This window comes from Cheilinus undulatus, linkage group 2 (genome assembly GCF_018320785.1).
Source record: "Cheilinus undulatus linkage group 2, ASM1832078v1, whole genome shotgun sequence".
Lineage (NCBI taxonomy): Eukaryota > Metazoa > Chordata > Actinopteri > Labriformes > Labridae > Cheilinus > Cheilinus undulatus.
Window position 1 is genome coordinate 52751918 of NC_054866.1, and position 27136 is coordinate 52779053.

At 39.1% G+C, this 27136-nt stretch overlaps 1 protein-coding gene across 3 annotated transcripts; it reads right to left on the reverse strand.

Annotated features, from left to right (window-relative positions):
- On the reverse strand, window positions 1–27136 carry LOC121520939 (protein IWS1 homolog). Of its 3 annotated transcripts, XM_041804573.1 has the most exons (17): window positions 26918–27136; window positions 25388–25467; window positions 24183–24969; window positions 19002–19067; window positions 18640–18847; window positions 17895–17952; window positions 17662–17777; window positions 14767–14917; window positions 14606–14688; window positions 12741–12870; window positions 9228–9345; window positions 9038–9149; window positions 7828–7884; window positions 7094–7150; window positions 6874–6985; window positions 6222–6373; window positions 2732–2867 (listed from the first exon to the last, which is right to left on the reverse strand). In XM_041804573.1, the coding sequence occupies exons 1-16, from the start codon at window positions 26958–26960 to the stop codon at window positions 6248–6250; spliced, it is 2304 nt and encodes a 767-aa protein (XP_041660507.1). In that variant the 5' UTR covers window positions 26961–27136; the 3' UTR covers window positions 2732–2867; window positions 6222–6247. The 3 variants fall into 3 exon arrangements, with proteins under 3 accessions (XP_041660498.1, XP_041660516.1, XP_041660507.1); XM_041804564.1 differs by lacking the exon at window positions 6222–6373 and having other exon boundaries at window positions 1–2867; XM_041804582.1 differs by lacking the exons at window positions 6222–6373; window positions 7828–7884 and having other exon boundaries at window positions 1–2867.

The following is a 27136-nucleotide window of genomic DNA, read 5'->3' on the forward strand; positions in this document are numbered from 1 at the left end:
TGAGTTTTTTGTCGAGTCTTTATTAAGAAAAGTATCTTCTGAACAGTGCAGACACTCCAGCTGATTCACACAAACACACAGACGTCTGTATGTTTCTTTCAGATTCGGCATGTCTGAGGTCAAGCTGCAGTTAGTTTACAGAATTCTGTACAGCCGCTATGGGAACAAAGAGGGGACAAAAAGGGCTAAAGACGAGGTCTGGTTGTCCTTTTAGCAAAAACATTCAGAAACAAAGAGAGGGAGGGAGTCTTCTCAAATCCAGCACTCGAAGTTTGAAAAAAATTTCAGTAATTTGAGCAAAAACATAAAACTTTTCCAAAATGATCAACCAAGAATGATTTGTGTTATTTAAAGGGTTAATACTATGCCCTTTTCATTATACATAAACGTATAGCTTATATATAATCTCCATAGAGGCACTTGTTTGTGATTCTCTTTGTTTTTTTCACATATGAAATGATCGTGAATGAAGTAAATCATTAAAAATCAAACAGTCACCACCTGAGTTTAATGATGGTTGTAAGGATATCAGCTAGGTTTGATGTCAATGTTTTAATTTTCTGTAAAACTGTTTTCATAAAACTTTTTATACTAACGCAGTGTTTTTAAACAGCACTGCAAAAATCTCAACAACCGTTTAAAAAATATTTTAAGTTATTTTTAGGCAGTTAGGAGGAAAAGCTTCCGAACACAAATCATAAAATCTTGCTTTTTGGAAATAACAGCTGAAGGTTCATGCTAAGATTAGCTACACTTACTTAGCTGGACATGAATGTGATTGCTGATTAACTGGTTAGGGGTGAATGCAAACAAAAAGGCTAACATTTTTGAATGGCGTAAAGCCTGTCTGTTAGCAGGCTGGTGCTAATACTGCTAACACAAGATGACAACTCTACAGATAAAGCTAACAGCTAGTTTATACAGCAGACTGTTAAGGATAGTACTGCTACATTCAGCCCTGTGGATTAGCTTGATGGTGAAGCTAAGAACTGCTAAGCAGCTTTATTTACAATTAAGATAATGGCAACATTAGCTATGAGCCTGGAGGGAAAGTGAATGGCTAATTGAGTTGAGTTAGCTCTACTTTGTACTTAAGTTAGCTCTTATTGTCTACCTTAATTAGCATTACTGAGCAGCTCAGTTTGGAGCTAATGCTAAAGTTGACCACCATAAGCAACTTAGTTTTGGAAAAAGCTAACATAGCTAACTGATTATACTGAAGTGCAATGTGGATGTTTATTTTAAGGCTAATGTAGCTGACTGTTAATATCCATAAAACTTAGGTTTGTGTTGAAGCTAATATTGCTAATATAGCTAAAATTGTGGCCAAAAGTTCCTTTGACATCTTAGTTTTTGAATGATCTGGCTTAGTTTTATTATATGCTAGCCAGTTTGGTAAAAGGCTAACATAGCTAACTGGTGATAACAGTGATGAAGATGTTAAAAGTTATGTGATGAAGCTAAAGAGGGCAACTGCTAACTTTAGCAATACAACTCAGCTTGGCGATGAAGCTATGATAAGCTAACACTGTGGCCTAGCGTTATGATGACATCTAAGTGTCATATGTCATATATATATATATATATATACATATGTCATACTATGTCATCTAATGATGACATCCAACATTGGCAAGAACCATGAATTAGAGGAAATGCAATATGCTAGCTTTGAGGTTAAGCTAGCATTAGGCTTGTCTGGAGTTCATTATGGCAACATTAGCTAGAATGGTAAATCTTAAGAATAGCTATCTGCTAACAAAGAGGTTATGCTAGCTTTGATTGAAAATGTTAATTAACCGAAGACTAGTCGAAAGCAAATGCTTATGTGGCTGACTTTCACCATTCGTTTTCTAGTTTGGGAAAAGGCTAATAGCTAACAGGGGAAAACAGTGATGTTAAAAATTGTAATATAAGGCTAATGAAGCTTACTGCTAATGAAGCCACACAACTTAGCTGCTAAATTTTAATTTTGGCTAGCTTTGAGAGGCAAAGTTAATGAACATAAAACTCGTTTGGAGCTAATGTGGCTGACTTTTACCATATGTTAGATCGTTTGGGGAAAGGCTAACATAGCTAACTAGTAATAAAAGTGCTGTAGATGTTATAAATGATGAGATAAGGCTAATGAAGCTAACTGATAACTTTTGTCATTCAACTTAGCTTGGTGGTGAAGCTACAATGAGCTAATCTTGTGTCCTAGCATAGTTTTAACATTATAATCTCTTAATGCTAACATTAGCTAGAAATGTGCATTAAAAGAAAAGCTGTCTGATAACTTGGAGGTTTGGCTAGCTTACGTTATTTAACATTAAACTAGTCTAGCGGTAATGCTAAGTAACTGACTTTTGCCATAAGTTAACTTGTTTGGGAAAATGCCAACATAGCTAACTGGTAATATCCCAAATGTCACCAAAATGCTAACACAATTTTGTTTACACTGACTGACAGGAATCCGGTTGGTTTAGCTAGGGCTAATGTAGCTAACACTATTAGCAGAACTTCATAGGATAATTTTGGAAAGAAACTACGCTTTTGCCCAAAGACCAGAGGAGTTCCTGCATTTCATGTTTACAACAGATATTTTATTAAAAGTGAGTCAAAGAAATCAGATGTGGGCTCTTCAGTAAGGCAGAGCTGGACCGGAGGAGGGGGAGTAAGGGGGTTAAAAGGCAGGGAATGACGGGTAACTTCAGGAGCAGCACATTAAAAAGAAAAAAAAAATCCTAGAGGTGTTAAAATCAAAGCGGCATCCGGTTTCCCTCCACGCTGATTTTCACAGCGTGACCTGTCTTCGTCAGGCGGCGGATGTCGGCAAACCTACGCATTTGTTTATCCACACGGGACATCACCTTTTTCACCGGACCCTGCAGGAGCAAACGGAGACGGAAAGAGAAATCAGTCAAACTTCAAAACACTCAGCTCTATTAGAACAATACCAAAAAACATTTTCACATCTTTACCATTTAAATTTTCCAAGATTTGCAGCAATTTCCAGAAAAGTTGGGGCAATTTATATGGATAGTTGGAGTGTTCAAAATTGGTACCATCTCACACCTTTCCACCCTCATTCAAACCCTTTAAACTTGTTCATACTTCCACTTCAAGACTCCATATAGCCTTTAAAACATTCCCAAGATGTCAAGCTATTTCAGTACGAGACTGCTTTTTCATGTCATTTAGCATTTCTTAACAGGAACCTTTCAAAGTTGATTCCCTTTCTTCAAGGCTTTTTTTTAATAACTCACTGAAATCTGTTTTTGTATGCATATCCTTCAGACTGGCATTCATCAACATTAACACGCAGCATTTGCAGTTTAGTGCCAGCTTGTCTAGCATGCAGCATTCACAGCTAATTTCTTTAGTGTGTTTGATTCTTTTTAGTGAAACAATATTTGGCATAAGCACACCTGCCTCTGTACTGCTTTCCACCCACATATAACAAACATAACTATTGTGAAATATTTTAGCATTGGAGAGCAGTCTGAACAAAGCTGTATATTTTAAGAGGTTGTTTCATCACTCTTTTGCAAACCGTACTTCTGCAGAGTCATGCGTAGGAGAGTTAAAACCCTCACAAGCTTTGTTGTTGTAACAACAGCTCACTTACCCATCAATCACCATATCTACACAGGCATTATTTCTCCAGTTTTATCAATATCATCCTGATTGGGAGTTTTAAATAACTGGCTTAGATGAGCACTAAATACAGTGATCTGATGATGAAGGGTGTCCACATTCATGCAATATTTAATCTGAACAAAAACAGAGCTGCAGAGATCAGGTCAGTTTTATAAGGTGATGTGGAAACCTGCCAAACTAAAACCAGATTGGTGTTTCAGTTCTACAAGTCTCTGTGTTAACTGGTGACTTTCTGCCTGGTGCATCTGTGGCTGATTGTATGACTTTAGTTTTTAAATTCAGTACTTATTTGATGAGTAAAAATGGGTATAAGGAAAAGTCTAAAAAAACCAAATATATCAGTATGGAGCTTGATACATCTCAGCAGGAGAGAAATATAACTTAAAACTACAGGTAAGGCTGACAAAAAGTGAACACACAGAGACTTAAAAAAAAAATGTGATGTTATAATACTGCGATATAATACCCTGGCCATAAAGGGAGAAAAAAATAATGCATTTAAATTTCAGATCAGAGAGGAAATACTTTTGATTTTAGCCGAGAATCCTCACGCTCTGCCGTAAACTAAGGCTATTCAGAAGAAAAGACACACTGACAGCATCTGGTAGACAACCAACCAGTGTTTTGAGTTTTGTTTCTTATGAACTCGGAAACTTGAAGCTTATCAAGTCATACATTTTACATGTTTACAATCAAAGTTTACAACTATTTAAACAGGAAAGTTCTGAGTTTTTTTCCTTGTAGATTTATGAATTTTTCAGTAATTTAATTATTTCTTGTAAATTTACAAGTTACTAGAATCTTTTTAAAGATTATTCACTTAAATTTACTTCTTTTTGAAACCAAAAACATGTCAAGTTTGTCTTGTAAATTTACATATTTTTAGACTGAAAAACTTTCGGGTTTAAACAAAAATATTTTTGAGATATTCATCCTCAATTCTCAGCTTTTTATAATCCACAGTTTTCATATTTTCATGAAAATATGTATCTTTATAAACTAAGATATTTTTTCCGTTGTAAATATGACTTTTTAAATTATTATTTTTTTCCTTTCAATTCAAAATTTTTTAAACTGAAAACATTTAGTTTATCTTGTGAATATATGTTTAAACTAAAAGAAAAAAATCCGAGTTTAAACTGAAAAAAAAAGCTATTCATCCTATATTCTCAGAGTTTTACAATTCACAGTTTTCATATTTTCTTGAAAATTTGCATCTTTGTGAACTAAAAATGTTTTATTTTTTGAAAATGACTTTTAAAACAAAAAAAATGTTTTTTCTCTTAAATTCTTTTTTTTACTGCAAACCTTTAGAGTTTTTTTGTATGCTAGTTTTTAAATTCCACAATTTTTAATTTTCTCTTAAATTTGATTCTAAACAACATTTAAAAAAAATTCAAATGTAAATCAGGTTTTTAAACTTAAAATTTGGAGATTTTTCAGGTAGATTTAGAACTTTTTAAACTCAAAGATTTTGAGATTTGTCTCCCAATTTGCAACTTTTTAATTTTCTCATATTTCTTGTGAAACTTATATTTTTTCTTCTAAATATATGTATTTTTAAACAAAAAAATGTGAGTTTTCAATAGGAATGCCTTTTTAAACCCAAAACTTCTGAGGTTTTTCTCCCAATATGCAATCTTAATTCACCAAAATATCCAAGTTTTTCTTGTAAATTTCCAATTGTTTTAAACTCTGAAGTTCTGCAATTTTTCTACTTAATTTACAACTTTTAAACCCAAAAAGTCTGTTTATTTCCAGAAAAGTAACAAATCCTGTTGACTTTAAATTTTTGATAGCAGCCCTAATAAGCCTTAATAGAGGACGTTTTAGCCCTCAGATGAAAACTGACACAAAGACGCCTTAGTGAAGACTCTACATTTTTAACCCCTGCTGTAAAAACATCCACATCTAAATGAAAGTCACCATTAAACATGAACTCTTATTTAACTGTAACACCAAAGCCATTACTCCCATGTATGGAGAGAAACATAGAGCTAAGCTGATCTTGTGTATTCACTGATTATTTGTGCTAGTATTAATTCCACATGTTGGCTGGGACCAGGGTCTGCCCTCCAAGTCTGAGGTTGTGGTTCCCTGCTGAAAACAGTGGATTGCTCCCTCTCAGGGGTAAGTTAGTCCCTGTCCTGAGAGAAGGAGTTTGAGTATCTTGAAGTCTGGGTGAGGGCAAAATAAAGTTAAACATGTAGCGTCCGTATTATTATGGACCGTTGATTTAAGGATGTGAGCTTTAGTAGTGATTAGGGGAGCAGCTCAGAGTAGAGACGCTGCTTTTTCACATCCAGACTAGACAGTTGAGGTGGTTAGAGCGTCTGATCAGGATGCCTCCTTGTCCATGTTTGTAGTTTCCGACCCCCTTCATCAAGTAGTAGCAAACGCCCTCTACAGGCATCCCCCAGTAAGGTCAAGTATATTTATAACAATGCTCATGACAGCCAAAAACACAAATGCAGAGTGAAGCAGTAAATACAACTTCTGCTTTACTTTCTGGGAAATGGATCAAAAACCAGTGTATGTTTGCATCACTGCACGCCGTCACACCATGCAGAAGGACTTACTGCCCCCCACAGGCCAACAGCAGGAACTACAGGGGCATTCTGTTGCCCTCTATGCTGATCTTCACAGCTCCCTGCGGGCGGTTGTTTTTCCTCTGCTCGGCGAAGCGGCGTTTGTGCTTCTCCAGCAGGCTGATGCCTTTCTTAAAGCCACTCTACAGAGGTGCAATCACAGTGCATCCAGTGACCTCACTTCCTGTTTACAGCTACTTTAGACACTTTAAAAGGGACCCTGCATATTAAGCCTATACTTACCTGACATTTCTGTAGACCTGGTGTTTTTGTTTTTGTTTTTTTTTGTCAAACCTACATATAAAACACACTGATGTTAATCTAATAACGCCTTAATATGCAGAGTTCCATTTAAACATCTGTGGATGAACAAAGGATGACAAAACCATCTTATTTCTGTGTTTTGTTTGACGTCTTTTTTAATTAAAGAACTCTATATAAGAAACTGAAATTAAAAGAAATAATAACACAAATCCTAACCTTTGATTTGCCTATTTCACATTTATATTTCCACCTAGTTCTACAGTGCCAACAAGTCCGGTCCCCTTCATAACTAAAATAACATTTAGGCCTCATGCTCACAAAGGCTGAATGAGGTTACCTCTACTGGCAGTAAATCAAAGAAACTCCTCCGTGTACTCACCCTATTTGACTCCACCTCCACGTTCCACTTTGGTCGGACCACGTAGTCTTTGTTCGAAGGCATCGGCACTCGAGCCCTGGCACAGAAGCCGGGGTCCCCGGGTCTCAGGGCCCTGCAGGGAGGAGGTGATGTTTGAGTATATGTTTTGATCTGAAAATGTGGTCTGTCTATTTTATAAATTTTGGATATTGTGGCAGCCCTCATGTGTAGTGTGACTTACTTTTCCTCCCCGGTCAGTTGTTTCTCCAGGTCTCTGCGAGGCGTCTGACCTCCAGAACTAAATGGAAAGAAGGAAAAGAGAGGGGGAAATGTTGTTTATATCATATTAGACTAACAGGGACATGAGTGGACACAAGCAGAGCTCACAAATCAGACATTTTAAAGAGTCTGAATCCACAGTGTGCGGGAATAACACCAGCAGCTGAGTCTCCATGCTATTATTAGCATTCTCCACCTCACAGCAGTTAGTCAGCGTTTCAGTGTAACAGAAGAAAACACCTCAGCTGATTCCCTCTTCATGTTACTGAGTCCAGACGACCGACCTCAGAGAGGAAACGCCAGAAGGACGGCACTTACCTGATAGAAGTGCAATAAACTAATTCAGCCTTCTACTCAGGCTAGGTAATGCTGATATGATCCTTTACACTCTACTCTCCTCCTTAAAAATACATTGAAAACAGAACAGGGATGGAGTGATACCTTAAGGGGGAAACTTGCCTCTAGGAAGATAAACGTGCCATAAAACTAGACTGTCCGTGCTACAGGGCCAGAGAAATTCCAACTTTCAATTCCTAATTCAGTAAAATGTTAGTCTGATATAAAAATGAAGGGATGTTTAGTCGTAGGAGGAATGTAAAGAGTTGATATGGAGCTGACATCAGCTCTGCCGTCTGCTCTGTTGTAGCAGAACTGGGCCTAATATCAGGACTTGCAGTGCGATCATGCAGGTTGAACCTGATTGGTGGAGAGAAGACGTCAGGTTCCTCCGCCCTCTCCACCTTCTGAGGCTGACTGGGTGGGAAGGAAGGAGATGAAATGAAGGGATGAAGAGGAGTGAAAGAAAGTAAAACTAAAGTTTGAACTAAACATACACGACAAGAGGAGGAAAACACAGGACATGAGATGAGAGAGAGACAGTAAAGGAAAAGGGACTATACAAAACATGGAAGATTGGAAGATTAAATAAAGGGAAGAGAAACGCTGACCAGAGGAAGTCAAAACCAGTTATTATTTTATAGTGACATGATAGACAGAAATGAAGTGGTACGTCCTTATCTGTTATAACTGCAGTAAAATCAACAGCTCTAACCCCAACATAACTCCATATATGTAGCAGTCCAGGACCAGGAACTGGCATAAAAACTGCACTGTGACTAGGTTTTAGGTGAAGTATTGCAGCAGTTTTTGTTCACAACAGTGGAGATTCAAAGGTATAAACCAGGGTTTACCCATCTTGTTTCTAATCCCAAAAAAGATGTTCTTTTTCATTTTTTTTTTTTTGGCAATCAGGAGATCGGAAGCAATGGAAAGGCTTTAAAATAATACCAAAGTTTCAGATACTGATTGCACATACTGATTTTACTTAAATTTAGGGATCTTTTTATGGGGAAAAGAACCTTTCCTGCTGGGCTTTTTTTTTAGCAGGTAAGACTATTTTGTACCAAGGCAGACACGGCAGTGGTCCGCTTTGACATTAGTAACTCCTTTCTGTGCTCCGGTCTTTTGCATATGTACTCAACCCAATGCTGTAGGTGGCTGTGTGCACGTTGTTGCTTAGCAAACCTAAAGAGGACTAAAGAGACAAGCATGGCAACCACCTTGCATCGATATTCTTCCATGCTCCATCCTACTATGGATGTTTTCATCATTTCCAACATCCCTCCTACTTTAACTTCTATTCGCCTTGTGCTGCATGCAACAGTAGAGATGTTCCGATACCGATACCAAGGTGTTAGCTTACCGAGTACTGATCTGATACCGGTGTAAACTTCCTGGACTGACTGTGCAGACTAGCGAATTATTTCAGACCTATATTTGACTCATATATATATATATATATATATATATATATATATATATATATATATATATATATATATATATATATATTTAACACATGGCTCAACAAATAGAATCACAATATATCCTTATCCTCTGTTTGTACCTGAGTCTTCGTCTTTGGGGCATCTGCTGGTCCAGATCTCTCTGCTGCCGTTCCTCTCTCGTCATCCCTTTGTAGTTTGATGTCAAGCCAAAGATCGGCCGCGACCACTCATCTAGGAACACGGCAGACATTTAAGCATTTTTCTAAATCATACAATACTGAAAGACTTTTTCCATAGATGAGCGCTTACTGATGAGTTTGAGAGCGAGGTCTTTGTTGGCTCTAGACTCTTTTGGGTGTTTGTACAGAAACATGACGGCTCGTCCGATGCCACTGTGTTTCAGAGTCTCCTGACTCACACTGGGCAGCTGTAAGAGGAATTAAAAACAGAACAAAATACATTTACATACCCAAAACCAAACTTTTAAAATACATGTAAACAGGTTAGTCTGACCTAAATACTACCAAGTCCAATTTCTCTCATTAACACACCTGCAACCTCAGTTCCAAAAAAGTTGGGGCAATGTGTAAAATGTATGACTGTCAGAATTTAATAATTTTCAAATCTCATAAATTTTATTCACAACAGAACATAGACAACACATCAGATGTTGAAACTGAGACATTTTACCATTTCATTAAAATATTAACTCAGTTTTAATTTAATAGTAGCAACACATCTTAAAAAAAGTAGGGACAGGGCAACAACAGGCTGGAAAAGTAAGTGGTACTAATGAAAATCAGCTGGAGTAGCATTTTGCATCTATTTAGGTTAACTGCCAACAGGTCAGTAACATGACTAGGTACAAAAGGAGTATTTTAGAGAGGCAGAGTCTTTTAGAAGTAAAGATGGGCAGGTGTTCAACAATCACAAGATTTAGACAATCTGGAGATATCTCTGTGAGCAAGGGACAAGACTGAAGGGGCCCTCAGGCGCCCTCAGGGGCCACTGCATTAAAAACAGGCATGATTCTGTACTGAAATCACTGCATGGGCTCAGAAACACTTCCAGAAATCATTGTCTGTCAACACAGTTGGCCGTGTCATCCGCAAATGACAGTTAAAGCTGGATCATGGAGAGAAGAAGCCATATGTGAACAGGATCCAGAAACACCGCCGTCTTCTCTGGACCAAAGCTCTTTTAACATGGACTGAGAAAACATGGAAAACTGTTCTGTGGTCAGATTAATCTAAATTTGAAATTCTTTAAGGAAACCAGAGATATTTCAAAAGCCTGCATCCATGGGCATAGCAAAGGGGGGGAAAGAGTACTGATTACCCAGGCCCCTAGTAGGAAGGGGCCTTTGAGAAACCTGCAATGAAAAGTGTGTTTTTATTTATTTTTCCTAGTAATTAGTGTCACTATTGAATTAAAAGCAACTAAATGAGTTGCTGAACAGACTAAGATTTGTATCACATAGAGTAAAATACAATACTGGCGGGCCCCTGCTCCTCCCTTAAAAATGTCCAAATGGTATAGCCCACCTTTTTTGGGAAGGGTTGTTGCCATCAAATCCAAAATGAGCTAATATTTTTCATGAAATGGTAAAATGTCTCCATTAAAACATCTGGCATGTTGTTTATGTTCTTTTGTGAATAAAATATGGGTTTATGCGATCTGACAATCATTGACTTCCGTTTTTATTTACATTTTACACAGCACCCCAACTTTTTTGACTTTGTGTCGTACAAAATGTATCTGGGGTCGATTTACTCAATCAGAACCAAACCTGCCTAGATGTTTAGAGCTCTACAACATGAGTCTGGCTTGTATCTGGAGGTCAAGCAGCAAATATGGAAAAGAACACAGAAAAACAAAACAACAGAATCAGCCAGGGATGAAACCCTGACCCACTGATTTATCCAAAGTTCGGACTAAAACTCTACAAAGTTAATGCTCTCCATATAGAAGTTTGAAGTTTTTAATTTATTATTCAGTCATACGTACAATCATATGCCCAGCCCACATGGGCTTACATGACACTAAGAATTCAAACAAAACCAGGATCAGAGTGCTCAGAGTGAATTTCAGGCTTTTGGCAAGTCATTTCATGAAGCAATACTTCATGAAGTCTTCATATTTGGTACAATGCAAAATAAAATGGGACTCACTTTCTATTTCTCCTGAATCACACAGCTTACAGAGTCTGTTTTCTCTGGGGATATTTCTGAATCGACCAATCTCAATAGCCAGAGGAAGGATACCAGACCTCAACTGTGCTAGCAAGGATCTTTGGCTTCTAGATAGTCGAAATGTAATGTACAGTTCAGGCATAAATGTGTTTTTAATCAGCACATACATACTTAGTTTTGGTTTGAACATGTTCATGCCATTTTTCTTCAAACTTAATCATGAGCTTCTCTTTCAGTGAATTAACATTGCAACATAAATTATTCCTGTAGATATACGACATATCCACCTCCTAAAAAATAGAAATAAATTTCATTAGCCCATGGAGAATAATCTACTTTACTCCATAAAAATACTCTTTTATTGATTCTGTCCTCCGGCATCTTGATCAATGGATTCCACAATCGCATCATGTCACATGTACATTGAATTACACCTGGTGCTCAACCCTTGTCGCCCTGAATAGCTGGGATTGGAGCAATCTGTGAACCCCGAGAAAACATCGTATAGCTCTGTTCTGTATAGCATTTTCATTTTTATAGTCTTTAAAGCCCCACATCCCAGCAGCGTAGTTCAAAACTGGGGATACACAGGCGTCATAGAGTTGGGTGAAGGTGTAATAGCCAATATCATTGCATATTTTCAGTTTGTTAATAACAGATCCCAGTGCTCTTCCAGCAGAATCAAAAGGAAGAAACCCAAGTATTTATATACACTAGCATATTCTAAATCATTTGGGCCCAAAGAGAAACATATTGTGCTTCTTTTGGTACCTTTCTTCCTCAAGTGCATCATTTGTGTTTTACTCTGATTCATTTCCAGTCTCCATTTGTAACACCAGGATCTAACTAAATCTAGCATGGTTTGTAAATCGGTCTCAGATTCAGCCAATAAGATTATGTCATCCACATATAATAAAGTACCTAACTGAACATTATCCAGACAGATACCTAAATCTGCTTTTTTAATCTGTATAGCTAAATCATTCACATATAATGCAAAGAGAGTTGGAGAAAGAATATCTCCCTGTTTAACTCCATAAGGTGTTTCGAACCAGTTAGTAAACATACCGTTTATATCCACACATGCAACTGGTTTTTTATACAGGCTCTGGATAGCTCTATAGAATCGGCCATTCACCCCGCCTCTAAAAGTCTGAAGTCAAGCAGGGTTCTGTTAATCCAATCAAAAGCTTTTTGAAAGTCAAAGCATGCAAAAGTGGGTTTACCTTGAGCAAGTCTAGTTCTAATAATGGAAGTAAGGGTTGCATAATGTTTTGAAATATCTAATCTTTACTTGTCTTCTTACTTATTTTTTTATATTTTCCACCTGCACCTGGTTTTTATGCTGTACCACCGCCAGATAGTGGCTGTAGTGAACCTGAAAGCTGAATATCATAAATAAAGGAAGAAGAAAGCAAAAATGTGACACGGCTGAACTCAGAAACTTCCTTAAATAAATGGATTCTCTTTCTGTGCTTAAACTCACTGAGCTTTGACCGTAGCTCAACTTAACTGAGAATGCAGACATAAACTGTGAATGAAAGACTGAACCAAGGACTCTCACCCTGCAAAGACTGAAGCTTTGACCTGCAGGCTACAGGACGTCCTAACAAAGCAGAGTCGTACTCACCTCCTGCAGGATCTTGAGCAGCTCTCCTCTGATTCTCAGAGCAGGAAGCGATTTGTCTGGTAGAGGGCTGATCCACTCTTTAATGGCCGACATCACACCGCTGTCGATGAACGTCTCCTTCAAGTCTTGTCTGAAGGACAAAAAAGCACCAGAAAACATCAATGAGACATACAGTTGAAACCAGAAGTTTACATACACTATATAAAAAGGCACATAAACTTTTTTTTCTCACCGTCTAACATTAAATCAGATTAAACCTTTTCTGTTTTTGGTCAATTAGGATTACCAAAATTATTTCTATTTGCTAAATGCCAGAATAATGAGAAAAGGATTTTTTTTAGACAATTTTTATTACTTTCTTGAGAGTCAGAAGTTGACATACACTAAGATTACTATGCCTTTAAACAATTTGGGAAAGCCCAGATGATGATGTCATGTCTTTGGAAGCCTCTGACAGGTTTATTGACAACATTTGAGTTAATTAGAGGCACACCTGTGGATGTATTTTAAGGCACACCTGAAACACACTGCTTCTTTGTGTAACATCATGGGAAAATCAAAAGAAATCAGCTAAGATATCAGGAAGAGAATTGTGGACTTGCACAAGTCTGGTTTATCCTTGGGTGCAATTTCCAGATGCCTGAAGGTGCCACGTTCATCTGTTCAAACAATTATATGCAAGTATAAACACCATGGGAATGTCCAGCCATCATACTGCTCAGGAAGGAGATGGGTTCTGTGTCCCAGAGATGAACGTGCTTTGGTCCGAAAGTGCATCTCAACCCAAGAACAAAAGCAAAAGACCTTGTGAAGATGCTGGCTGAAGCTGGTAAGAGTGTGTCATTATCAACAGTCAAACGAGTCCTGTACCGACATGTGCTGAAAGGCCACTCTCCCAGGAAGGAGCCATTACTCCAAAAGAAACATAAAAAAGCCAGATTACAGTTTGTAAATGCACACAGGGACAGAGACCTTAATTTTTGGAGACATGTTCTGTGGTCTGACGAAACTAAAATTGAACTTTTTGGCCATAATGACCATCGTTACTTTTGGAGGACAAAGGAGGAAGCTTGCAAGCCTGAGAACACCATCCCAACTGTGAAACATGGGGGCTGCAGCATCATGTTGTGGGGTTGTTTTGCTGCAGGAGGGACTGGTGCACTTCACAAAATAGATGGCATCATGAGGAAAGAACGTTATGTGGAAATACTGAAGCAACATCTCAAGACATCAGCCAGGAAGTTAAAGCTTGGGCGCAAATGGGTTTTCCAAATGGACAATGAACCTAATCATACTGCCAAACTAGTTACAAAGTGGCTTAAGGATAACAAAGTCAATGTTTTAGAGTGGCCATAACAAAGCCCTGATCTCAATCCCATTGAAAATTTATGGGCAGAGAGAAAAGGCATGTGCGAGCAAGGCGGCCCACAAACTTGGCTCAGTTACACCAGTTCTGCCAGGAGGAATGGGCCAAAATTCCTGCAAAATATTGTGAGAAGCTTGTGGAAGCATATCCAAAATGTTTGACCCAAGTCATACAGTTTAAAGGCAATGCTACCAAATACTAATGAAATGTATGTAAACTTCTGACTCTCAAGAAAATAACAAAAAATTGTCTAAAAAATGATGTCTCTCATTATTCTGGCATTTAGCAAATAGAAATAATTTTGGTAATCCTAATTGACCAAAAACAGAAAAGGTTTAATCTGATTTAACGTTAGACGGTGAGAAAAAAAAGTTTATGTGCCTTTTTATAAAGTGTCTGTAAACTTCTGGTTTCAACTGTACATCATTAAAATGAACTGAACCTGGTGTACACTTCTTCTGGGTGACTAAAATCATGCAGAAATAACCAGAACTCTTACTTTTTCAGATGCATGACGACATGTGGCAGCAGGGTGAGTTTTTTCAGCGCTGGTTTCTTCTGACTGTTCAGAGTTCGATCCTCCTGTTAAACAAAACACAGTCAGGATTACAAGGCAAACAGGGGGCCTCGACAGCATTTAGAGGCTTTTATTTATCAAACCTCTGCAGCTTCATTCATCTTGTGGATCATGGCGTTGACCACGTCGTCTGCGTCGCTGATGAACGTCCCACCGTCGCGGTGCCGCCTTTTCTTGCTGTTCATGGCTTTTCTCTTGGCGAGCATGATGTCGAAGTCTGACATGAAGCTGGTGCTGAAGACAAACGAGAAAGAACTTTAAGTTTGAAGTCCTGTTGCTGGCTCTCTGATTGGTCCACTGACCCACCAATCACAGATGCCCTTCTCACAGCAGCTGCTTTCAGTTAGACTAACTTACACCAAAGTTTCACTAAAGTTGCTTTAACATTAATAGAAGAGGTGTTTAAAGAGTTGCTGGTGTGAAAGCTGAAGGTTAAAAAAAGGAAAAAGAAATATCGTTGAAATGATCTCAAAGAGCAAATTTTTTTTAAATGTCTGGTGTGCAAAGCAGAGATGTATGTATATGAGAATTTTGAATTTCTATACTTACTGGTTAAAATTAAACAATATCAATACCTGTTTTGATACCATGGCAACAAGAACTGATCTCCCCTGGATACCAAAATCAGGTTAATTTAGTTTTGTTATTTAAAATCTGTAGCCTTTTACAGCAGTTATGTGAACACATGAGGAACAAAAAGCTGTGGACATTTTGCATGTTTCCAACACACTTTTAAAAATTAAATTTAAGACTTTAGGACTTTTTTTAGAACTGAAAAAAATGAAAACCACTTTTTCCACAGCATACAGTCAAAAATGTAAGGCTTGTGAGATTTCTCGGTTCTCTGCACCAGAGTTGAATATTTTATTTCATGCACTGTTTGTGAAATGTCAAATGGGATCAGATGTAGATGTTTTTGACCCTAAATGTCCAAATTGGATTATTTCTGGCACATTAGAAACCTCTATTCCAGGGGTGTCAAACTCAAGGCCTGGGGGCCAAATCCAGCCCATGGTACAGTAACCCCTGGCCTGCAAGATCATATCATATTCTTATTATAACTGGCACCTAAAATATGAGGTCTGCAGACCTGCTCCAGCATACAAATGTAAACTTAACCTTGACGATATCAAATATCCTTATGTCGTAAAAATGTGAAAAAATAAAAAAATAAAAAGTAAAAGTAACTAGATAAAAAAAACATATGGGACAGTATTAGGTTTGCATTTTTCATTTCATATTTTAAAATCAATTCACAATTATAATTTCAATCTATTACTTTGACTTTTATTTCATATTTTGACCTTTTACATTTATTATTTTGACTTTTTGTATTATATTTTCACCTTTTCAACTTATAATTTTGACTCTAATATTTTGGCTTTTTCAATTTATTATTTTGACTATATTTTTACCTTTTAGGTTCCTAGTTTTAAATTTTGAGTCATATTTTTGCCTAGAAAAAATGACTGTGACGTACTTTTTTATATATTTGCCTTTTAAAAGCATTATTTTAACATTTAATTTTGTGTTTTGACCTTTGAACTAAAAGGTTTGATGTTTTATCTCAGATTTTGAGCCTTTAAGCTTATCATTTTGACTTTATAAATCTCAAAATAATCAATCACCAGTGCTATTTTTCCCCCTATAATTTATAACAGACAAAAATGAAGTTAACAGTTTGGTTAAATGGGGACCCTGTTAGGCTCCTAGCTTAGACCTTAATTCAGAATCCAGCCCCTGATGTGATTGAGTTTGACACCCCTGCTCTATTCTATCAATATGCTGTATTAATTAAAACACATTTTATCAGGTGTGCTGAGCTGATTCAAAACAGTTTATTTATTGAAAAGCAGATGGTTTTTTTTTCTATCAGGGAAGATCTGTTAAAATAAGAGCGGGCTGAAAGTAATTTTTGTGTAGGCTACCAAAGCTCAGATGTTAGAGAGCTGGACTACAGTTATACAACAATACAGGTTTTACTTAATCACAGGGAAAATCAAAGAGGAGTCTGGGGTCCTCCCCCAGGAAAATTAGATAATCCAAGAATTCCCTGAATTACAGAGAATATTCATGCAGCAATTTCTAGAGGAAGATAATTAACATCGTATAGGATTGGCTAGGGAACAAAGATTGGATAAGCACATGTCTTAGTCAAAGTGCCTTCTAAAATGTAAGACTCTCACAGTTTAAATCAGACTTTTTATAGCCTTGAATTTCAAATGTGCAATTTAAGACCATTTAAGACTTTTCAAGGATCTGCAGGAACCCTGGGTTTGGGTTGATTTGAAGATGAAGCAATGACCCAGATCCAGTTCAGTCCAGTTCTGTTGACTGCTTGAGGTTTTCTCTCTAAATCTTCATATCCTTCTTCCTTCATGATTCTTTCCACCTTTATGAGATTCACAGTTCCAAGCAACCTGACATCATATTACCCCCACCACCATTTTTCACTGTGCAGACGGTGTTCTTCGAGTTCTACCCTCTCCCTTCTTTCTCTAAACATCACTAATGTCTCTAGTCAAAGAGCTCTAGTGTGGTCTCATCTAACCTAAGGACATGCTTCCAGTATCAGAGTTTTTCTCCTGGTTGTTCTCAAAAGACTTCAATCTCTTTTGAAGGGTTAGGTCTAGGGTAACATCTGGGCAGGCAGAAGGGTTACCACAAGACCCTGGTAGTGCTGTGGATGAGCAAGGGCCTGAAAAACACTGGTGGTCTCCAAGTGTATAACCAGGGGTGAAAAGGCCAGGACAAAAAAAACTTGTAGCAATGTCTGTTTGACGGATTTGTGTAACGCAGTGTGTACAGCTTTATCATGGCTGCTCCTCTCTCCAACCCCAGGTTTTGGCACATCTGGCCCTCTGATGAACCCTTAGAGCCCTACATGCCTAAAACTTCTGCACATTACCATATCAATGTGCAAATATTTCCAGCTGTTTCTCTACATAAAACTTCTGATGTGTGAATGAGCTGCTTACTCCTGTCCGCTGCGGTCGACTCCTTCATCAGAGTCGGACTCGTCGTCCACCTGATGCTCCTGCTGCTTTTCCTTCGACTCCTTCTTGTCTCCCTCCAGGTCCTCCTGGTTGAAGCCCTGCAGGATAAGGAGGCGGTTATTGTCACTTTCAGACAGACTGTGGTATTAAACAGTAGAAGAGAGGGATTATCTGGTAAAGATTCAGAGGGGAAGAAAGTGAAGGGTTCTCCTCACCGTGAACTCCTCCTCCTCCTCATCTCCAGACTCTCCAAAGATGTCTGCGATCATTTTCCTGGAAGAATCAAAGAGGTCAAACGTCACAAAGGCAGCAGATAGTTTGTTTTATTAATAAGGCTGTGTTTGAGAGTGTCATCAGGTATTTGGGATGTCAGCGTGCTGCGGCACACTTTCTGTTCAGCTAAAATCTAAGCATTGTGGTGTTCTGATATTTTCCTGCCCAGGCTCGGGCAGGACTGGGCCTGACAGACCATGTGACCTAATAGGCAAAAGGTCTAAATCAGTGATACTCAACACATGGCTCTTGAGCCACATGTGGCTCCTTAAAAAGGTCAGCTTTGACCACAGAAATTATAGCTACATTAAGCAACATGAATCAGTTTGTTTCCAATTCGTGTGCAGCTGGCTTTAATGCCAACCTTTTTTTGTCCATATATTTCCATTGCCCTTATTTGCAATTTTGTTCCCAGTTTTTCTTTTTTTGTCACTTTTAATCAATTTTTGTAACTTTTATCCTATTTTTGGCCCTTTTCCGTTTTTTCAGTTTTGCTTTTTGCTATTTGCAACCCCCCTTTTCACCCATTTTTTGCCACTTCTTTGCCGCTTTTAGCCACTTCAACCCATTTTCACCACTCTTCACCTCTTGGCTCTTGCAAAGGTATTTTACAGGTATTTTTGGCTCTTTGGTTGAGCAGGGTTGACCAACACTGGTCTAAATGATGAGGGGAGGTTAACTACTTACTCCTCCTCATCTCCGTCTCCAGAGTCACTGTCACTGCCGAAAAGCGCCTTTTCGTCCTTCTTTGCCGGCGTAGCTTTCGATCTTTCATCTTCACTGCTGCTGTCTGAGCCGAGCTCTCGGAGTTTGGCTGCCAGACTTTTATCCGGACCTCCTGACTCCCCGTCACTGTCCGAGTTCTCGTCATCGGACATCGCCCGACTCCTCTTAACTGCAGAGAACAAACACATGTCTAATGTTTTAATAACAGTTTCCCCCTTTACCAATCGTGACCCCTGACCTTTGGTTAGGCAGACATCGATGCCACAGATAGCTTAGCTGTAATTTACAATAACAGTGATGTCAACTAACAGCTGTCATCTTACCTGGTTTGTCTGCCTTCCCCTCATCCTCATCCTCACTGTCTGACAGGATGGCCTTCTTCCTCTTTACTGCAAACAAAGCACAAGAGCACATGAAGAAGAGGCCACAATGACATTAATGACCAGGCAGGCTGTAGGGTTACCATGTGTCCCTGGTCGTGCTGTGGATGTCCCAAGAGGCAGAAAACTACCAGGCTCATCACCAGGGGTGAAACCGCCCCATCAAAAGAAATGCTGTCAAGTTTGACATTGGCTGCAGAGCAACATACGCCTGACTTTCCCTGAATGTTTTTCTCTCACTGAATTTTTGATAACCCAGTCAACAGGAAACAGGTACATGATTGACCAATCACATTTGCTCTGCCCATCGTTGCCGTGCTGTTCTCCAGGACACATTTGCTCTGATCTTACTAGGACAGTCCCAACATTCTATCACATACACACACACACGGTAATAGTCTGGCCCCATAAAAATCCAGATAAAAAGAGGACATCACAATAAAAAAAAAACAAAATAAAAAAAACAGAATAACCTGGATCAGTGGTACTGAAGCTGTGGCTCTCAGGAGATGCATGCTCTTGTGAAGTTTTAGCTCTTTTAGGTCTCAAAAAGGGCCTCCAAAATATATAAAAGGCAATGGGAAGCATTTTCAGCAGAAAAGATAAAATGTGAGTAAAATCAGTCAGTCTGTTTCTCACATATAGACAATACTCAAGCAGATGGCCCAAATAAAAGTGCCAGCCTGCCTTTAAACCCTAACCTGACACGCCAGATGGATGTGTGTCCCACATCCATCTGGGAAAGCTTCAATAGGAAACGTCTGAGAAAAAGCAGAGGCTTTGAAAAAAAAAAAACTCGTAGGGTGATTGGGTGAACGTTCTGTCCGTCACATCTCTACGGGCCAATCAGAGCAACAAAACACATGGCATGGCCGCTATCGAGCTGTGCGTGCGCAGCTACTGAGGAATAACGTGAACCATGGCGACTATAGATATGTCAGTACTTGACTTTTGTCGTTGTTGAAAAGAAAACAACTCACTGCTGTTCTTTGTTCTTCTTTTAAGAAGAAATATTGTCAAGTTCTGATAAAACTGGTGCTTTAGCAGCATCCACGCTAATCTCTTCCTCCATAACTGCACCAGCTCTTGCTGCTGCTTGTTAAAGTCATGACTCTGCTGCGCCTGAAAGTACTGCCCCTCACCGCTGATTGGTCCTGTCACTTTCTAACCGGGCCCAAATGGTTCAGATGGGAGCTTTGCAAGATGGATTTGCCAGTGAAAAACAAGGAAACGGGCGTATCCATCTGCTTTGCAAGGTTATTTAAACCCTGCATTAGAGTCATTGCATGTAGGCCAGACATTAGAGAGCCGGAGGGAGGAATAAAGACAGACTTCTGACTTCTGTTAATAGAGACTTCAGTTAAAACTGGAGCTTCTATTGCCTTTGTAAAAAAAAAAAAAAAACCTTCCAGCTGATTGCTACTGATGCTGTTATGTGCTCGGACTTATGATTGTTGCATCAACAGAGACAAGCCTCTACACTCACAGATGTGATAACAGACTATTAAGGAAAAAATATCAAAAAGGTAGGTAATCTTTACTGAAGATCTTAAAAACTGCTGACCCTTTTGATAAAAGAGCAGAAACACAAAAAAAGAGCTACTGAAAGAGGCGGGGTGTGATAAAGGGCATGATTCTGGATCTTGCAGAAATATTTCTTCATCTATGTGGCTCCTGAGTAGGGAGAGGTTGAGTACCGCTGGCCTGGATGAACCCAGGAGTTATTTGGGGCGTTTCCATTACATGGCGCGGCTTGGCTTGACTCAGCATGGCAGCCCAGCACAGCAGGGGATTTGCTTTTCCACCACAACCGAGCTACCCATCTGAGGACGTGTCTAGAGCTGATGACGCAGTGTTTTGAGCCCTCCTTTATTTCTCTACACTTTCTAGTCTGAACGACTTTACATCGTTTTAAAGCAAAAATCAAACTGTAGACCAACAGCACTGCAAGCTGCTCTTTTTACATTCTATCCTCCATCTCTCTCCTTCACAATCAGTAAACAAACAATAATTCGCATTTATCACCAAAAGCAGAGGATTTCCCTGCATTTAAGTTAAAGAACAGTCTTCTTATTATTGATTTGTGGGTCTCTAAAGAGCAGAAAATGAACACAATCACATTTTTGGCTTGGGCAGTGAGAACGGCATGCATAAAGCGCCAGAATAAGTTAGACAGACTCCATCACAGGCGAAATGTTATGAATATCTCCAGCATTTCATTTTTACAAGTCTAGAATTCATTTAAGGGGACAGGGTCAAACTTTTGTTATCAGTAGGTGAAGAAGTTAGTGAGAGAAGTCATGCACAACTATCAGACCGTAGTATGCACAAAAATCTCAAGTTTTGGTGTTGTGTCATAAATACTTAGCTCACATAGTGAATGCTGACAGCGCTGTAACAGTTACGGACAGCTGGAGAAGAGGCAGGGTTAAAACATTTCTCCCCCGTCTCCCCATGGGGGGAAAATTTGTCATGGAGGGGTTATCAGTAGCAGAGGGGGTGAGTCCTCCAGCAAATCGGACCCCGCGAAGCAATTCGATGTCAGCGCAGGGTGCTTGAAGGTGGGGCTGACCTGCTTTGGCCCTGCTGAGCACGGCAAAACTGGTGATGGAAATGTAAATCAGCATGGCTTGGTTTGGCTCGGCGTGGCCTAAAGTCATAGTGAAAAAGCCCCAGTTGAGCTTGAAAGTCTGCTGAGATGTGTGTGTATGTGGCAGAATGTTGGGATTGTCTTACTGAGATCACAGGCAGAGCTAACATGATTGATCCATTCTGTACACATTTCCTATAGAGCTCAGCAGTCCCAACCCACTTTCTGGTCATTCGAATCCCCCATAGACATTTCACAAAACCCTTACTACTACATTTTTAAGGCATGAACCAAGCCATCTAGCTACCCATCTCAGGACTACTAAAACATCTGATTTGGCACAAAAACAGCATTCAAAAACAGAGAGCTACGGCACAAGACTGTGCACATTTTATTTCAAAGAAAAAGGAACTACATGTCCCACAATCCACTGCAGTACACTTGATTTCTTGTTAATGTTAGTTTTCATGCCTTGAAGCCGATATGTATGTTCTTTTCTACACTTATCTTTATTTAAGTATTGACATTATAATATGATAACTGTAATATACCATAGTTTGTGTATTTATTACTCATACTGCAATGGCATGTATTATCATCAATAACAGTCGTTAGCCTTCGTTCACTGGCTGGGTAGACATTTCCACAGTAACCAATAGGGCTGGGACGATTCACTTTTCTTCCGATTCGATTTTTTTACGATTTTTTTTTAGGTGCCGATTCGATTTAAATTGCGATTCTACGATATTGCCGATTTTTGCAATCTTTAGTTAGCTTTTTAAACACCAGTGAAAAAGATGAATGATAATGATGCCTACAGACTATATCAGGAAAAATACACATCACATGTGTATAACGATACATCTAGAGAATACAAAATAGTTATAAAATGGTCAAGTGCAGGATTTCTCAGTTTATTCACAACAATTTAGTATCAATTTCACAGAATTTGACACAGACTGAGCTAAATACTGAATATGAAGTGCATAAAGTCTATACATATGTGTGTAGTATATATATGTATAACTTATTATGTAATTTTAAGTTAATATCGAATTTAACAATGTAGAATTAAGCTATTTAAAAAATACATAGTCCTGCATCATCTCGCATTTTACCTCTCTTTGTTCAATTTGAAGATGAGGATTTTCCCCATTTGTTGCACTGAATTAAAATGCTACCGTGATTTTTTTCAGCTTTAAGGACTGATGGACTGTGTTTTGCGGAGGGCATGACGTGACAGGCCAGTATTTCTTTCTTGTGTTACCGAAGCCGTCATTCTTAACGACACTACACGGGACAGGTCCTTACAAATAAAACGACTGTGATTATGGTTGCATGAGTAGAGACCAGCGGTAGCTTCAATGGGCTTGTTTGTTGACGTTAGCCGTTAGCTGTAGCGCTAACGCGATGATGCCTAACTAGTAGATTCGTTGTGTTGTCTCAGTATTTTACTCTGGCGTGGCATATCTTGCAAATGACTGTCTAACTCCTGTCTAAGTTTGTGCTGTCTTTAATGTTTTGGAAGCCAAAATAAGTCTACACATGCACTATGAATGCAGCAGAAGTCGCTCTGCTGGGTAGGTACAAGCAACCGGCTCACGCAGACCGGAAGTCTTGTGTGATCTCGTTGTCTCAAGAGAGAAGAGGCAAGAGTCAACTGCCAGCTAGCGATGCCTGCCGCCAACTTGCGGTCAGAGGGTGAAATTACACCACAAACTACCGCACCAACAAAGTGAATAATTAGCTAATTAATTAAATATTGATACTGCATTTTTAAAATATCGATACAATATCACGCCAGGAAGTATCGCGATATTACAGTGTATCGATTTTTTGTCCCACCCTTAGTAACCAAACACCACCAATCAGCTATGACAATCAAGGATTACGGGTATTGTAGTATTTAAGGCTGAGGACGCTAATGAACTATATTTTTCGTAAAAGGGTGCTGATATCTTACAAACTTTTGTCTTCTACATATTATTGTTTCACTTTGAGATAGCAAAGTAGAACACAACCGAAAATATGGGTAATGATCAAAACCGGCAATGGAGAAAATGATAGGGCTTTTTACTCCCAGAACCACACTGTTGAGCTCTATAGGCTTCAAGCTTGCTGAGAAAAATCTGAGGGTAATGGCTGAGAGGAGAATGGTTTGAGCATGAGTGCAGGAAATCTGAGTAAGCAACTAAAAATCTGAGATCAGGCAGAGATGATCTAAGCACAAAGAAGCAGTTTAGAGCACAAAGGCAGGTTTAAATGGAAAGTCAGAAGGAAAAACGTGAGCCCAAAATCACTAAGTCATGCGCTCTAAAGTTAAAATGTGCTTGAGTTTGGAAACAACAATGACTTCAAAGATAATGACCAAAAATTGAACTGCAAAAACAACTAAAGGTTCTGAAGATGGAAAAATAGAATGCTCTTCATTAGTCAGGTCAGATGTTTACCCAGTGCTCCTCATTTACTGAAGACAGACAGACCATCAAATGTCAAAGATCTAAATGTTAAAAAGCGAGTTGCTAGATCCATACCTGGCTTATCATCCTCGTCTTCACTGTCATCTCTCTGCCTCTTCTCCCCCTCCTCCTGCTCTTCATCACTTCCTGTTGCAGCCTTCCTCCTTCCTCCCTCCTCCTCCTCACTGTCAGACTGCATCACAGCCTTCCACTTCCCTCCTCTTCCCTTCGTCTCCCCCTCCTGTTTCTCCTCCTCCTCATCATCAGAGTCTATCTGAGCCTTCTTTCGCCTGGCCGGCGTCTCTCTGTCAGAGTCACTGTCATCATTGGACCGCTGGCCTGGAGACGCCACAGGTTTGGCGTCTTCGTTCTCTGAGTTGCTGTCTCCAGCCGTTTTGGGCCTCTCCTCCATGTCTGAGCTGCTCCCTCGTCGTCTGACAGGAGACGACCCTCGCTCCTCCTCGTTGTCTGAGTTTCGTCTGACGGGTGACGACCCTCCCTCCTCCTCGTTGTCTGAATTTCGTCTGACTGGAGACGACCCTCCGTCCTCCTCATTGTCTGAATTTCGTCTGACTGGAGACGACCCTCCTTCCTCCTCGTTGTCTGACGCTCCATGTTTGACGGGCGAAGACTCCTCATTGTCTGATTCGCTCATCCTGCGTTTGACCGGAGAGTCGTCGTCACTGTCAGCGGGCCGAGGAGCCTCTGCCTCCGAGTCGCTTTTGTCGTCATCATTGTGGCCTCTCGGAGCCTCGCCATCAGAGTCGCTGTCAGCCCCTCTGTGGTCTTCGTTGTCCGAGCCGCTGGCTGCCTCGCCGGTCTCCATAGCCTGTGGAGCATCTTCATCGTTGCTGCCCTCGTCCTGATGGGAAAGACAGCGTGTTTCAGTGAGGAAGAATCACATGACTAAAGGCTGACAAAAACCTCCAATACTTTCTGGTTTTAATCAATCTCTTTAATTTGTAGAATCAACGGCATCAATAAGAAACACAGCTCATATCATTATGTCAAAATGTAAAACAGGAAGTGTGGGATGGATCTGAGCAAATCTAACCAGCAAAATCCCTTATTTTCAAGCAGAACACACTATCCACCATCTCTTCTCAAAGTCACCAAACCCCTTAGAAGTGAATTATCACTATCAGCAGATAAAAATCTGTCCATATCAGCAGTAAATATAGGCTTCAGTTTCACTGAGAGCCCGTACACAAAAATCAATTCATTTTACCGTTCATCTGTATGTGCATGATAACATCTGAGGGGTTAATGAGGGATCTGACCTCGGACTGGTGTCGGTCGCTCCTCATCTCCTCGCCGTCGGACTGGTGTTCATCCTGAACTGGAGTGCCACCTCCATCATCTACAAAACCACACAGCAGGCCACAAGGAACAAATGTCATTAAGACTTTTTCTGTTAGGATACTATCAACAAAATCTAAAAATCATATCAGTTCTCAGCAATGCATGAGTTATTTTGGCATGGGTCCTAGCGTAGGAGGCTGGCCCACTGGTTTGAGGTCTGCAGATTTCCTCCAGTCTAAAAATGTAAAAAAAAAAATAAGAAAGTAAAAAGTAAAAATAATTAGATAAAAAGTCAGGAATGTAGGAAGTTGTGTTATGTTTTGACTTTTTATTTCATATTTGACCTTTTCAATTCAGATTTTTGACTTTTTATCTTATTTTTACCTTCAAGATCCTCAATTTTAAATTTTTAAGTAATATTTTGACCTTTTAAACTCAAGATTTTGTCTCTGTTTTTCTTACGTTTTGACATTTAGAGCTCCTTTGACTTTTATTTCATAATTTGGCCTTTTGTATCCTCAATTTTAAAATTTTAGTAATATTTTGACCTGTAAAACTCAAAATACACATTTTTTCTCAGCTTTTGACATTTTTAACCAAGGACCAACTTTATCTCATCTTTTGAAACTCATTATTATAAATTTTTATCGCAGGTTTTGACCTTAAAAATCATAATTTAAACTTTCTATCTTAGATATTTGCCTTTTTAAAAACATAATTTTGACTTGAAATGCCTTTTGAGGGAATAAGATGGAATTTTTATCTCAGGTTTTGAGCCTTTAAACTCACTATTTTTTCTCACCATTATTAGGTAGTGTTCAGAAGTTTCTTAAGGTTTTATTTCTTGTCTTAGTATGAATTAATTTAGTTGTTCAGTTATATCAAAGTAGACTTGTTGCCATTGTGACAGACCTTTTCTGTAGTGACTCTGGGGGAAACCCAGAGAAACAAAAAGAGAAAGTTCACATGGTTGAATTCAGTCTGCGCCAAACTATGTGCAGTAATCATCCTTGATCACCAATTTTATATCAAGAAAATGTAAAGATATATCACTAATTCAACATGCTCTATCGTTTTATATCCAGCTAAAATAGCAGTTTAAAGAGTCTTAGCTTGAAATCTTACTTCTTTTATCAAACAGGACATTTCTTTGTGATATTTTCGTGTTTTGATTTGACTTATTAGGTTCACCACAATCATAAAACAAAACATGATTAAGTTAAGGTTCAAAAACGTAAATAAACCAGAAAGAGTCAGTAACACAGCCAGCTCTCAGACCATGGAGCTAATGTCTGATAATCTTATATTTCCTGGTTCTCCCTCTCTAACATGCCGCTGACCTGAAACTCTCGTTCATGGCTGACTGCAGAGCCGTTTAAATGTTAGATAACTTCCTGTGTACCGTGTTTACTAACAGTAGATTAACCTGGATCATGTTTCTTAGACCGTTAGGTAACATTTCTCAGGTTAAAGAGCAGAAACAAAGCAGAGCCACAGTCAGTGTTTACCGGACTGATTCCCGGACATGAAGTCGTCCTCTTCTCCGTCCATTTCTCTCACAGACACAAACACTGAGGCTTGGATCTGTTCGCCGAGCTGCTCCCTCTCTGCTAAACTTTACTAACAAAGCGGGAAAAATAACTTCTGTCAAAGAGACGAAGCGCCGTGGGAGCTAACAGCCACAGCTAGCTACTGTAGCCTGAAAATCCAAAATGGTGCGTCTGCCG

Bases quoted from the DNA above. Each gene is read 5' to 3' on its own strand.
- LOC121520939 (XM_041804564.1), bottom strand. From the start codon at position 26,960: ATGGACGGAGAAGAGGACGACTTCATGTCCGGGAATCAGTCCG. The intron at 14,689-14,766 runs GTTTGATAAATA...TTTGTTTAACAG, and splicing joins AGATGAATGAAGCTGCAGAG to GAGGATCGAACTCTGAACAG. The intron at 12,871-14,605 runs GTAAGAGTTCTG...TTTGTCCTTCAG, and splicing joins GTCGTCATGCATCTGAAAAA to ACAAGACTTGAAGGAGACGT.